Source organism: Mchenga conophoros, linkage group LG9, assembly GCF_057382185.1.
Source record: "Mchenga conophoros isolate Kocher_MC1m ecotype Shallow Benthic linkage group LG9, M_conophoros_male_GT1.1, whole genome shotgun sequence".
Lineage (NCBI taxonomy): Eukaryota > Metazoa > Chordata > Actinopteri > Cichliformes > Cichlidae > Mchenga > Mchenga conophoros.
Window position 1 is genome coordinate 28,339,360 of NC_140534.1, and position 14,438 is coordinate 28,353,797.

The 14,438-nt window shown below is 40.1% G+C and overlaps 1 protein-coding gene across 2 annotated transcripts in view; it reads right to left on the reverse strand.

Annotated features, from left to right (window-relative positions):
- Window positions 1-561: 561 nt before the first annotated feature.
- cntnap2a (contactin associated protein 2a) overlaps window positions 562-14,438 on the reverse strand; it is a 409,241-nt gene continuing 395,364 nt past the window's right edge. For both annotated transcript variants that reach the window (XM_085287388.1, XM_085287389.1), the window contains 3 exons: window positions 6,793-7,065; window positions 3,947-4,018; window positions 562-2,961 (listed from right to left, as the gene is read on the reverse strand). In XM_085287388.1, the coding sequence (XP_085143514.1) occupies window positions 2,762-2,961; window positions 3,947-4,018; window positions 6,793-7,065 (545 nt within the window). In that variant the 3' untranslated portion in view covers window positions 562-2,761. The remainder of the gene's footprint in view (window positions 2,962-3,946; window positions 4,019-6,792; window positions 7,066-14,438) is intronic.

Sequence of the window (14,438 nt, forward strand, 5' to 3'; positions counted from 1 at the left end):
TCACTTTAAAATCAAACATGCTGAACTTAAGTGAACACATTTATCTACAACTTTATCATCTTAAGGACACTTCAGTCCTTTTTTTGTAGCGCCTCATTGCTTTGGGTACCTTTGTCAGCAAGTTTATATTTGATATACTTTCATATATTACTTATTACTGATTCTGAATATAATTCATCAGCTATGAGCTTTTAACTTTATTTAGTTTGGTAATCTGTCATTAATCATCAGTGTGTATGCTCTGTAAATCTGGGTGACTAAGAAGGTGCACTGTCTGCCCACCAGAGGGCAGCATATGACCTTCTGGAACTTCCACATTTGTTCATTACGGACTTTTCAAAGGAAAAACTACATAGCGTTTATTAAGTATTATATCAGTTTTATATAATTTTAACTTATATAAGTCGAACTAAAGCAAATAGGTTAGATTCTTCCATAGTCCCTGTTTCTTAATGGTTACATGGCTAAGACACAAAATGTTCCTTGAATATCTTTAGTACTGTCTTTGATGTGCATCATTACGCTGCGAGTGTCTGAACAAGAAGAAGAAGACGAAGAAACTGCTATTAAAGATCAAACACTCTTTATTGAACTCAAGAGAACTAAAAGCAAAACATGTGGGTTAAGGTTTTGCCTGTCTGCGCTGATAATCAATTATCATCGCCGTTAAGTTCAAAACATATATCGAGGATGAAGTTATGCATTTTAAAAGTCTGAAAATCGAAATCCAAAAACAACAAAGCATCGGTAGAGTCACTTGTTTGCCCTACGGGATGCGAAGTAAAAGCAGATGAATTCTTCTTTGAGGCCTCAGTAGAAGGCAAGCTGAGCTCAGCAGCTGCTCCTAATGTCTCACATGAAGTGATCCACAGCAAGCGCTCGATCACGAGGCGATTCGTGATTCACTGCGCGAGCGCCGTGGGAGCAATTTGATCAAACAGACATACAAAATAAAGCAACTTCACAACAAAATAGAGTTGGCAGCAGGTTTCAGCTGTAACACGTTCTGTAGAAGCCATGGTAAGGTAAACAGGTAAACATAAAAATAACTTAAACATAAATAGATCATATTTGAATGCATGTTGGACCGCAGTTGCACACTGCAGGGTGACGCTCGTGTCTGCCTCCTCATCCTAAACGTGTTTTTCTTGCAAACGAGCAAATGACTCACACTTCATCAAACATGCATGTTGTTGTGTGCACGTGTGAGGGGAGGTGTAAGCGTGTGCGTTGAAGCTGCTACTGCTGCACAAATACTTGGAAAGTCTGGCTTTTTTTTAAATTTCAAAAGTTTTTTTTTTCCAACCAAGATTTTTCTGCGTAAGTGAACACAGCACCATTTAAATACAACATAAAAAAACACCTGAAAACGCTATTAAGTCCGATTTCGTGCAGCAGCAGTCAAGTTTTTCTCGCAGGTTTGTGAGTGTGAGGCAAGGCCAAACGGCTCAGCACCTTGAAGGCACGCTGGAATAATAAGCCAATTATCTTCTTAACTTCGTCCCAGGTGTTTTTCAGATATAAATTGATTTTTCATTTCACGCTGCTTCGCCCACTTAATGCCTAGTGCATCGATGAAAACTCAGTACGCATCAGTCAAGCTGTTTGGTCTGGTCTTCGCGCATGCCCAAACGGCCCCTTCTAAAGCTCATTTTCCCTAATTCACCTACGCACAGACGCATGCATGTGCTTTAAAAACTACAGCCCAACACTGGTTTCAAATGTATAAAAACAAAACAAAAAACCAACTCAAATATCAAATTGAACATGAAAATCTGACATAAGACTCAAGTGTTTGGCAAAGAAACAAACAAACATGCTGAAGCCCGCACGAGTAAAGGCTCGCAGATTCACTCATTCCAAATCCAAAGAAAGCTGCCGTGACCATGAAGATGAAGAAGATGGCGATGATGGCGTCATGATTTCCCCATCATGCACTGAGAAACCCCTCGGTGCCCTTCCACAGAAAGGAGTGTCCCTTACAATCGAATGTCATAAGATTTAAACGTAAAACTCTGTATTTTACACGTTTATAATGCGACAGACGAGACGTGTGGCGCCACTCTCATATAGATATGAAATTTCTAATTTGCTTTATGCGTCTGACACTAAATAAATCTTTCGAGAAAAGGGAGAAAATAATATCATATTTACAAGGTGACTTTTGGCATCCATATTCAGTTCTATATAACCACGACATGAATTATGTGACAAACTGGTGCATCCGCAGCTTGAAACAATAAAAAATACAAAGAAGAAGAAGAAAAAAGAAAGAATAAAACAAAAACAAAGGTTTGGCATGTCGATTTGATCATTTTTGATATAAGAGTTTTGTTAAAATATAAAATCAAAACGCAACAGGGACTGGCAATAAACCTTTGCTATCACACGACCCAGTAAGTATAATTATTTGTCATATACAGTATTCAAAGGACTCCTGAAAACTCCCAAGCACGACACAAAGAAGGACAAGCCGGTTAGTATATACATGTACAGTCTCTTACAGCTGTGCTCAGTTGAATAAGTGTCCCTTCCTTCTCTTTCTAATACTCTGGATATATAAAAAAACAGAACAAAACAAAAGGATTTCTGTACAGTCTTCCCCGTTGCCCCAACCTTCCCTGGGAGATTATTGTCCTTTTGAATAGCCAATCCTCTGTCCATTCTGTGATTGGCCTTGACTTAAACCACCTCTATCTCTGTGGCATCGGATGATCTAAAACATTGCTTTCCCTCTCTCAGAGTTCTTTCTGATTGGCTGTTAGATGAACCATTCCTTCTTTGATTCGTCAATGGTTTCTGGGTTGTCGGTGCCGATGATGGCCGTATCCGCTGATTCCGCGGCCGACTCCCCGCTGGCCTTTGCCTCGTTGGTGTGGTAAGTGCCTTTGTGACGGAACATGTAGCGGATCAGGAACACCAGAGTGCATAAGATGGTGAAGATCACCACTGCGATAATACCTGTAGTAGAGACAGAGAGGCTTTTTCAAATACTGCTACCAACCTGCTCCGACCATGAAATTCCTCATATGAGTCAATGTCTAAGCAAAGGCAAACACAGCCTGCTTCTGCCATCTCAACTGGGAGATTAATGTAATAAAAATGTATGTAATGCGATGTTTGTAATGTAATTAGAAACATTAGTGAACTGTAGTCTGTTTTTGGTACTTTTTGGACAGAAAGAAGGAATTTGACTGTCACTTGAAAAGTATAAAGCAGACGTTTTTAATAGTTAACTATGATCAGAATGTCTGTGATGTAGCAGCTCATCCAGGTCACGATCCATCACAACCACTGGTTATTGTAATGTGTGAAGCACAGAGAGCAAATAAATAGTAAATGGGGCACTTAGCACTCAAGGCAGTTTCTTCTACAAGCCTCATTCACCCAATCACACACACTTTTTTTTTATACCAAAACTCCTTGTCTAACATTTACACACACTCCAGCGGATGCATCAGGTGGCAGCTTGGGGTTCAGTATCTCGCCCAAAGAAACTTTGACCTGCAGACTAGAGGACACAGGGATCGCCACATTCTACCTCCTGAACCACAGCCGACCCAAGCGATAAAGCCCTGCTCAAATGTTTTGGGCAAGACACTTACCCCTCCCAAAGTAAAAGCTAGTGAAGATCAAAAGGTGCTACATAAATGCCAACCATGTGGTTGTAGCTCAGGAGGCAGAGAAGGTCACCCACTATGCTGCAGTCTGCATGCCAAGCAAGCTACAGCAAGATACTGAACCCAGAGTTGCTCTCCGTTCCATTTATTAGAGTTTGACTGTCAGATAGAGCGTACTTAGGCTATACTTAGAACTATATAATAAATTATTAATAAACTCACTGAAAACTTTAAAGACCTCTTAAATGTGGAAAATCAATTAGCAATAAAAAAACCCCCACGTTTAAGCACTTTTAACTTGATGATATGATAATGGCACTTTGTACCTCCAATGATGGCAGAGTCCCTGTTGACTCCATCGGGAATCACTCTCTCCTCATTAAAGGGGAACACTGCATCTAAACAAGGAATGAGAGAAAGACACAAAAACAAGCTGAAACAACAGTGCACATAGAAATGCCCAGCAGATCAGGAAAGTGCCTTTTATATACGTACGATCTCTATCAACACAGAGCTTAATGGCGTCTCTGATGTTCTTCAGCAGTTAAAAGTCAAAAGGAACGATTGGTTGGAGAACGTTTGCTAATTAATAATGACGTGTCTTTGTCCTGTCTTCCTTCCTTCAACCCTAACCGGTCGTGGCAGATGGCCGCCCGTCCATGAGCCTCGTTCTGCTCGAGATTTCTTCCTGTTAAAGGGAGTTTTTCTTTCCTGCTGTCACCAAAATGCATGCTCATAGGGGGTCAGCTAGATGCATATAAAATTACTACTGATAGATAAATAAATATATTACTACACCGTCTCATGCATTTCATGGTTTTCATTAATCATTCATCGAGCTCAAGCAGTTTACACGCCTGCTGCCACCGTTTAATTGCAGTGATATTCCCTGGATGTACAAGGAGTGGATATGAAAGGAGTTGAGATGAGTGGAGGGTGTGTAATAAAAGAAAGAAGTAAAATGACATTGCTGAAATTGCCAATAACTTCTCTCAGCAGAGAGCTGCTAACTCTCTGCAGGCTTCCATAATCGAGCAGTTCTGTGCAAACACAACCCCAATATGCATATTTTAACACAGGAAAAACATCACCCTGCTATGAGCCCGTCAGCTATTTGTAATGCAGGCTGTACTGCCCATAGTTCTCCTGGGAAGTCACAAGCATGAGTAAGAATCAGTTTTAGCAAGCAGAATCATGGCCTGAATGCTTTGTTGTGCCAAACACATTTATTTTGCCAAGACGACCACTACAGTGTCTCTGTAGGTGCCTCTTGTTATTCTTTTTGTTTCGTTTTATTATTTTATTTTATTATTCGCATTATTATCAGAGTGGGGATTACGCTGGAGTGGACAGGAGGTGAGGGCCAGGTGGGGGAAAGTCAGTAGAAGTCAGTGGAGGAATAGAAAAAGAAAAGGGAAAGAAAGGGGTTAAGGCCCAATCTAAATCAATAATTTGAACCTACATAGTTTCAGGCAAATTAAACAATAGGCCAGAAAATACAGCTAGAATTTTTCTCTATTCTATTATTTTTTTGCTCATATAGAATAAACATGCTAGTCCACGCTTTGGTTCTCCAAAGCATGAAATCGACACGCATGCCAGCAGGACGAGATACTATATTTAATGTCAAGAAGTCACTAGTAAGCAAGGAAGGTTTGAAGTACATTCCAGGGTCCTTCTATGCAAAAAAACGATTAAGCTAGGTGGCTAATATGTATTTACATGTACAGTGTCCAGTGATTATTGGTGACCACCAGTGCTACCTCTCAGCCTCCTAGTAGATGCATCTATGGTATAAATGTGAAAATCCCAGGTGATTTTCAGATTAACCTCTGACGTTGATCTCAAGGTTGAGGTCAGTAAGATTTGAACTTGTCCAAGAATTGTAGTAGATGCACATATGGTATGGATTTTAAAAAATACTATGACAATTGGTTCTCAAGTTATTGCATTCGTATAATTGGGTATCCACGCCGCCCGCCTGGCAGGGTGACAGCAAAACCCCATCAGCCTTTTTACGGTGGGTCACACTTCAAAAATATAATATTTTAAGCTTTCAATTTTTTTCTTTTAATTTAAGTTTGCTTATAAGCTCCTTACATGGACTCGCTCCAACCTGATTGGGTGAGTTCATCATGTTAAAACTGAATTTTAGTGAAAAAGTTACCAGAGCCTCTACTAGAGGTAGTGAGATTATAATAATAATTCAGCTGCTATACATCAAACAACAGCTAAAGAGGGACCACATCTGTGAGCATTCATTTTATGCTAATTATGTATTAAGTGTCATTTTTCATGGTGTACGCCTTCTTATTTATTTCCTTTGTATTTTCGTATGCACCATGGATTTTTATTTATTATTTATGGATTTTTATGTTGTAATTTTATGTATTTCTTATCTGGACTATATTGTTGTGCATTGTCTGGTGGTGTTTTTGTTTTTTTAAAATATTTTTTTCTTATTTATTGTTTTGAAATTTAAATCATGGTTACCTCTGCTAGCTGCATATGCTTGGATGTAATTGGATAAAACTACAATATATTTAAAAGCATAATAGAAAGGTGAGAACACAGAAAAGTAAACTGACAGAAACGGGAAAGGATGTCATCACCAACAAAAAGAAACTAACGCAAAAGAGTCGACTTGGCATCGCACAATCATTACGAAAGTGGAAGGATGGAGGGAGGTCTCAATATGTTATAGATCTGAGCTATCTATAGAGAACCTAAGGCAACATAAATAATAATCCACTTTGTAGACGGATGGCTGCGAGCAGACTTCGAGTGAGGACCTGGAGTCGAGATCGATGGACTGGATCAATTTCAGAGAGCTCAACGCTCCCAAAGGCACAGTTGGCACGGAGCCTGAGGAAAACGGATGCTTCCAGAATGATGACACTAAAAATACTAAAGACTGCCGCTGGATATATCATTAGTCTCTGTGTGTGTGTGTGTGTGTGTGTACGGACATGTAAACACACAAGTCTTAAACTAGCATTTCGAGGATACTTAATGAACTCTTGCTCTGCTGTGAAGAAAAACTTGGGGCTATAAGCTCTCCTTTGCCACCCAGAACTAACACATCTGCATTAACTGTTCAGACTGCACAGCGTTGCTTTTTCTTATCAGTGAGAAAAATGAAAAATCAACCTGTTGAGCATGTTCCACTCACCTGTTTTGTCCAGATGCCAGGGATCTGTTGCAGCAGACATTGGTGGGATAGTGAGAGGTGATGCCCCGCAGTTGGACTCCACCAGTTTACCCTGGTAAGATGCAGGTGACGCAGCTGCAGGCTGCTTTTCTGTTGGCGTTGCCTGAGACTTTACGGCTGTTCTGAGTGCAGACTTGAGTGGGGCAATTCCGTTGAACTCCACCCGCGACAGGCAGCCAATGAAACCTGGGGTGTTGTAACGCTCGATGATGACTGGGTCTATGTGTCCAGTTTCTGCACAGAGACAGGATCGGAGAGAAGCTGTCATCACCAGATGACTTTTAAAGAACCTATCTGTTGAATGTTTACTGAGACAGGTTAGTTATCTGGAACTACAACTTGTAATTAGATACTGAGAGAAGAAACATCAGGATCTCTACAAATGACTACAGAGCTCGAAATAAACAATCGACAGACACAACAAACTCCACGTACAGCTTTGAACAGTCAAGCATTTGTAGGCGTCAGTTTTTGCTGATGTACAGACAAAACAAACTCTGCAAGTTCAATACACCCGGTCAGATTAGGAATTCACACAAGAGAGTGAAGGCGAGGCGGAGGAGGCAGAGGAGGTAGGAAGCAGGGGAGGAACACACACTGACCTCTAATGTCAAATTAGAAGATGAATAATGAATTACAACCCCCGCTGCTCTCACAGGCTTTGTTTCTCTGTCGCGCTCTGCTTTTCTGCAGTCACTCTTTTATTCATGGGTTGATTTAGCAGCACAGCAGTGAGGTGATATTTCATATTCAGCGTTTTTTTTATTTTGGTTTCAACCGAGCACGAATACACGTTGCTCATCCTGCTCTTTGTAAGCGGCACTTATAATCATATAACAAATGTTTATCACACTTTTGTGTTTACATACGGATGTTGAAAGCCCAAACAAGGGTTCACTTCTCTCGATCTTTTTATTGCAATGTAATCCGTGTATAATCATAACCACATATATAAGTTAAAATAATGATAAAAAAGCTAGTTTTCTTCTTGTTGTCCACTGTGCTAACACATGACAGAAATAATTTGTAATAATTGCCATAATTTGGAGGGTAGGAAATTGCCTGAGGTCCACTTACTGCCAAGGCAATTCTGACAAATTCAGATGTTTAAAAGCAGCAATTTGTGCACTCATACAGCCGCCTCTCAGTCCAGCCCCCTCTCGCTCTCTCAGTCCTTTGATTTTCATCCCCTTTTGTTTTTCAAACGAAAAGTACTTCAACACACAGACTCACACATAAATCAGCGCCTGAACTGCAGGTGGCCCGCCGAGCTCGGTCCAGCTGGGCCAATATCTTTGTTCAATCTGTGGATTTTGAGGGCTGTTTGTAGGTTGCACACGGCATATTTTCACGAGTGGAGAAATATCGATTTATTTTTTAACCCTAATAGTTATTTGGAGGCGACTGAGCAGTTGTTTGTTTTAACGCTCATATGGCCCAAGGTCAAGCATAAAAAAACAACAACAAAAAAACAAAAATTCACTCAAAAAGGTCAGGTTATTCCAATAAAAATCACCAGAACAACATAATAGTACACCCACGCATGAATTATAACCCATGTGGTGGAAAACACCACGCAGGAGATATAGCCCTGCAGTTATTAAAACCCTTTATTGCAACACATAGCCAAGGCAGAGAAAAAGAGCCTTGAGACACAATCTGCAGACGAGTCTAGACAAACTCCCTGTTATCTCCAGTCCTTACGTTAAACCTTAGTGTCCAACCCTTATATCAAATCTGCACACTAAAACTGAATGGCCAGTCTAATGCAGAAGCTAAATTCCTTCGGCATGACAGTACACATTAATGCCCCCATAATATAAGAAACAAATTATAGGTGCAGACACACACTCACACACATATCCTCAAAGAAAATGGAAGAGATGCTTTTTTTTGTCTGCAGGCTGCAGACAAAAAAAACCAAAAAATCCCTCTAACACCTACAGTTCTGTGTAGACATGAAATAAACTTGCCATGCTGGCATAAACCTGGAAAGATAAAACAACAACAAAAACACACAAAAAAGCTGCCATTGACACTTTTTGGGAAGATGAAAAATGTACTACCTCTACTTGTGTGTGTAGACAAAGCCAGGTTTAAATTTTAACATGCATGGCTGCAATGCTTCTGCACAACCATGCCACACCCAGAGGAAAGCACTGGACAATCCCACAGATGAACAAGGGATGGCCAACTACAGTGCTCTGTGTATGTGTGTGTGTATGCACTGGTTTATTTAATGAATCCTGTTATGTTAGATGATGGGGTTCTGAGTATCTGGACATGGCTTATAATGCAATTCTCTCTCTTTATTCCATTTTCATGGGTCCAATACAAGTATGTACTGTACATGTGTGTGCTTGTGCACTATTGATTGTGCTACCAGGAACAGAGCCAAGCACTACGTGAGTTTTCTTAGTATTCAGCTGAGCAGACCTCCTACAGACACTTGCACTGTTTGTATTCTGTGCAGTTTGTCTTTGTAGGTGGAAAACAATAATTATGCAGACACTTGTGTTGAAGGTATTCATTTTTATACATGTACAGACGCACTCAAACTGAACTGCAGCTCTGCATCCCTCGGTCAATCAAGTCTCAGATCCGAGTCTCTCTTCACACCTCGAAAATGCCTCGGATGGTGAAACTGTAGGAATTTGCATATGCGTGGGGGTGTGCAAAATAGGTGGAGAGACAGGTACAGGATGGAAGCAAGGGCCTTGCAGTATTAAAGTAAACACAGCCAGCAGATTACTGATAACACGTAAAATGAATATGAATGAAGCTCTTTCTCTCCTGTGTGCCTGAACATGTGTTGATCACTGCAGAGGTCTGTGTGTGAATACTAATAGGCTCTCCGTTGGGAGGCTCCTCTCCACATAATGCCATAGGCAATGCACTGAGAGTATAGCTGACAAGCTTCCCTTACAAATCCGCATGCTTGTAGTTTAAACGATAGAACATTATTCTTAAACATCACAAATGTTACACCATGCTTTCTATTTAATGTTAACGCGGCGACACCATTATATAAGTGATACTAGTACAGAAAACACTCTAGTGATTTTTACCTTGCAAGAAAACAACCTTTGTGCATCAGTCAGCTTCCTGTATTTGGGTAAACCTTAGACTCAACTATAGTATTATTCTATCAAATAAAATCATGCAGTATCTCAGGTCAGGAAAAACTGAACATTAGGTAACCAGAGATTTCTAATGGGTGGTTTGCTTGGCTCCAGTGCTTAACAACACATTAATACGTGATCATTAACAAGTAATATCACCTTGTCAGAGCCAGTCACCACAACATCGCGGCTTGTAATCGCTTCTTTAGCTTGCCCTGATGGCGTCTTATGGAGCTTCCCAGACTAATCAATAAAACATGGGCACAAACAAACAGCTTTCCACACACTTAACATAATTAGAAAACAGAGGAGCATAATCCATTATGCTTTAGACTGAAATGATTTAATGTGGCATCATACGATACACAGAGCGTGTGTTGCATTGTGTCATGTATCATATAAGCCACCCTTATAAATATACCTAAAGACATGCTCGCTAGTGCACACGCATACACGACTGTAACAAGGTCAGCATGTTGATCAGATGTGACCGGTGATATCGTATGCATAATTCAAAAGGTGAGGGAGCACATAAAGCTGCGAGGAGAGGCCTGCTGTGAAGATAATGGGTAGGTAGGGGATGTGTTTTGAGGTGGAAGAATTGCCTCAAGAGGAGGAAAAAATAGGAGAAGTTGGATGAAAAAACAGAAGGCAGGATGGAGATGACTGCAGAACTAGTAGTGAGGGAGGGTGTGGCTGCCTCTCCAAGAAGAAGTGGTGGTAAGTGGAAAGGTGAGAGACACGAGGGGAAAATAGGGTGTGGGAGAAAAGTCTCTGATCTGAACGTACGTGTGTGTGTGTGTGTGTGTGTGTGTGTGTGTGTGTGTGTGTGGGGGGGGGGGGGTAGGAAAGAAATGGGGTGACAAGAAGGGTGCTCAAATGGAGGGGTGGAGGAGATCAAACACAGTTGCCATGGAAACAAATGGAAGCTGAAATAAGGGTGACAGAAGGAGAAAATAGGGGAGGTGGGTAATGAAAGTATGGAGCATTTGAGACGCATCAAAAATAACACTGATGTGAATCCACAAACCACACCCTTTGAACCACACAAACACACACATGCTGTCTGGTTGTTGGTCATGGCTGATGCAGGGAGGGTCAGAGAGAGAGAGAGAGAGAGACAGAGAGAGAGAGAGACATTGAGAAAGATGGAGAGAGAAGTGAAAATTAAATCTTCTTAAATTTAAGAAGAAAAAAACATGTAACCTTGAGCACAGCTGCTTTTTGAGTTTTTGGTCCTTGTGTACTGCAGTATTTGGGAACTGTAGTACTTTTGCAAATGTGATGGTCTCCTGTTCATTGGAGCATTAGAAGAAATAAATAAATAAATAAATAAACAAAATGAGCTGCAGTAAATGGACACGTGTAAAAAGGGCATTTGTGATGTAGAGGATGATGAGAGGGGTTGTAGAGAGAAACAGGTGAAGACCATCTGTGTTTTTGACATGGCAAACGCACCTGTGATGGCAACATCTGCCCATACTGACTACACACACGCAGACATGCACACATACACACACAGTCATATTCATCTGTTCCAAATCTAGCTTTTTGCTTCATCAGGATGTTTGGGATGTACAGACAATGAGCCAATCCAATTAATCCAGCGGGTGGATTTCCTTGTAAATTCGAAAGCATCAAAAATTGCTCAAAGCATGAAAAAGAAAGAATCTACCTCGCTACCTCTGCTGCAAATTCAATTTGCGGTTTATATTCAAATGACTCACTCTGAACTGTAGAAGCCTTGGCACACTCATGCACAGGGACTAACACAAACAAATGGTGAAACATGCATGCATCAGAGTGTAGTTACCTATGTGGAGTTTGCGTCTACAGGCAGTATGCTCAGCAAGCCTTCTTCCTCTCCTCTTCCTTTATATGTTCTTTCTGCCTGTTATGTGGATTTTCGTAGCACAGTACCACACTGGCAAGCACTTCTCTCTCTTGCCCGCTCTCTCACTTGCCCGCTCTCTCTCTCTCTCTCTCTCTGCACTGCAGTCCCACCCCCACTCTGAGACAGCAGCTGGAGAAAACCTGGATCTGGACTTATACTGGACTGGATTAGGACTTCCCGGTACAAGTACAACTAAGGGTAATAGCCAGAGGACAGTATGATGTCATCCTATCACACACAAACTGCAGGCACCAAAAAAGGCACACTCAGATTATAGAAATGGAGACAGACAGCAGCCTCATCTAACACTAAGTTTCCCCAGCGTCAGGGTGTCTTGTGCATCCAAATGTAAAGAGCAAAACCCAAAAGGCAGTTTCTGAGATGCTTAGAAGAGAGGAAATTGATTGCACTTCATCCCGACATGCTTTAGAAATTGGCCAACAGCATGCATAATCAGCAGTCTTATGTAGAACTGGGTGCTGAGCCATCAACCTTTCCACAAAACTGTCATCAACAGGACAGTACTTCAAATGATTTACTAATGCACTGGTGTTTCAGTATGCTGCAATGTTATGACCACTTTTTTTCTTCCACACAGCCTGAACTGTGTGAGGCAGACTTCTTGTTATTTCTTTAAGTAGACTTAAGACTTAAAGATGGTATTGCACGGTGGATCTGATGGTATTAATAATTCCATCAATGCTGACAAGATCTCACCGACACCACTGAAGCCCCAAATCGTGACAGAGCCTTCAACATTTTTTAAACATTGTTTGTAGACACTGAATATTGTACCTCTCTCCTGACATTTTCTCTCCATACTGATGACGATTTGAGCCAAATCTTTCACATTTGCATTCATTTCATTTCATTTATTTATTTGTTTCACACATGGTTCATAGAGGTGGGAATCACCATACATCCCACGATACGATATTATTGCAATTTTTAAAAAAAATATTTTGCAATATTCAGATTCTGTACATAAAGGTAAACTTTATCAATATTCATTTTATCTAATATCAAAGTCTCGCACTCAGTCTTTCTCTCATTTCAGTCAGTTTTATTGTTGACAAACTGAACAGTTTGTATTACAGTCTAGTCCAACTTAACTGAATGCAACCATCTGGTACAATTATAGCTATTCTGAACTAAGCAATTTATGAAAACTATGCAGCCCCTTCAGCAACTGAAGAATTTGAAAGTAAATTAAAACAAAATATAAATTTACATTAAATAAAAAAGTTTTAAACTTAATTAAAATAAAACATGTCTTAAATTAAAATAAGTAAACTGTCATGTTTATTGCTGCCAAAAAAAAGTTAAACACATTTGGACAGTGAAGGAATGTCAGGATTCTTGCTCAGAAAAAGGATCAACATGCTCTGAGCACAAAAACCTTTTTTGTAACACAATATCGATTTCTGCTGTCCCTGTATCGATAGATTATTAGCAAACAAAATATCACGATACTACACAGTATCGATTTTTTCCCCCACCCCTAATGGTTCAACAGTATTTCATTTCCTACATACAAATCCTCCTTCCCATTAATATAGCACTGCAGCCATGGGTGAAAAGGAGCAGGAAGAAGAATAAATTCTTATTAGCATCTGCCCCCTATCTGAATTCCAATTTCTCTTACAAGTGGGCACCAACAACCCAAAAAGCACTCTAATATTTATCAATATGTAACAATGCAAAACAAAACAACAAATCAGTATAATCAACAATATACAACACTACTAGATGGCAAAGAAAAATTCCACTCCATAAGCCCTGTTGCCACTGATCTTCATTCCAGTTCTTGTGTAATTTTCACACCTCTCCATGTTTCTGTTCCTCAAGAATGACAGCCAACCTCCCGTTGAAACCATTTTCTTGTGGGATCAATAAAGTGTCTATTTATTTCTCATGAGTCTTCAGTGATAGATCAACAAGAGGTCTTAATATATCTCTCATGTCCCTTGTCTTTTGTACTCCATTTGTCCAGTATCCTCAAATCGTTTAAGGACACACTGCACACCCTGCCAAAATATGCCAAGTTTTGGGCTGACAGTTATTTGGGAATCACCTTGCTGGTGCAAAAATACTGTTTTATACCCATCAAACTGTTCTACCTTTGTCAATTTTCATAGATTCAGCTAACAATACGCGAACAAATGATGTGTTTTTGCAACAGGCTGTTAGTAAAAAAGTGACTAAAATTAAAAATTTAAATTGATTCCTTGAGTCAGCCAAGAGAGCTATTGAGCAAGACCACTTTAAAAACTTAAAAGAAAGTCTTTAGTTGGAAGAAAAATGTCAGGACATGACGCTGGCTCAAGAGTTCTGCATTGCACCATATTATTTTCTTGTAAATCATTAAACGTAAAGGAAGTTAAAGAAAGTGAACTTTATAGCAGCAGATCCTGTTTTGTGAACATCAACTTAATCTGTATACTGATAAACTTGGAGCACAGATAAACCTGTTTTTATGCAATGGTGCTTACATAGTAACATGAATAATAAACTTTATTTCTATAAAGATTTCCTTAAACAGACTTTACAGACACAGCAACTGTCTCACATCACATCTTGCTGAAAACAGC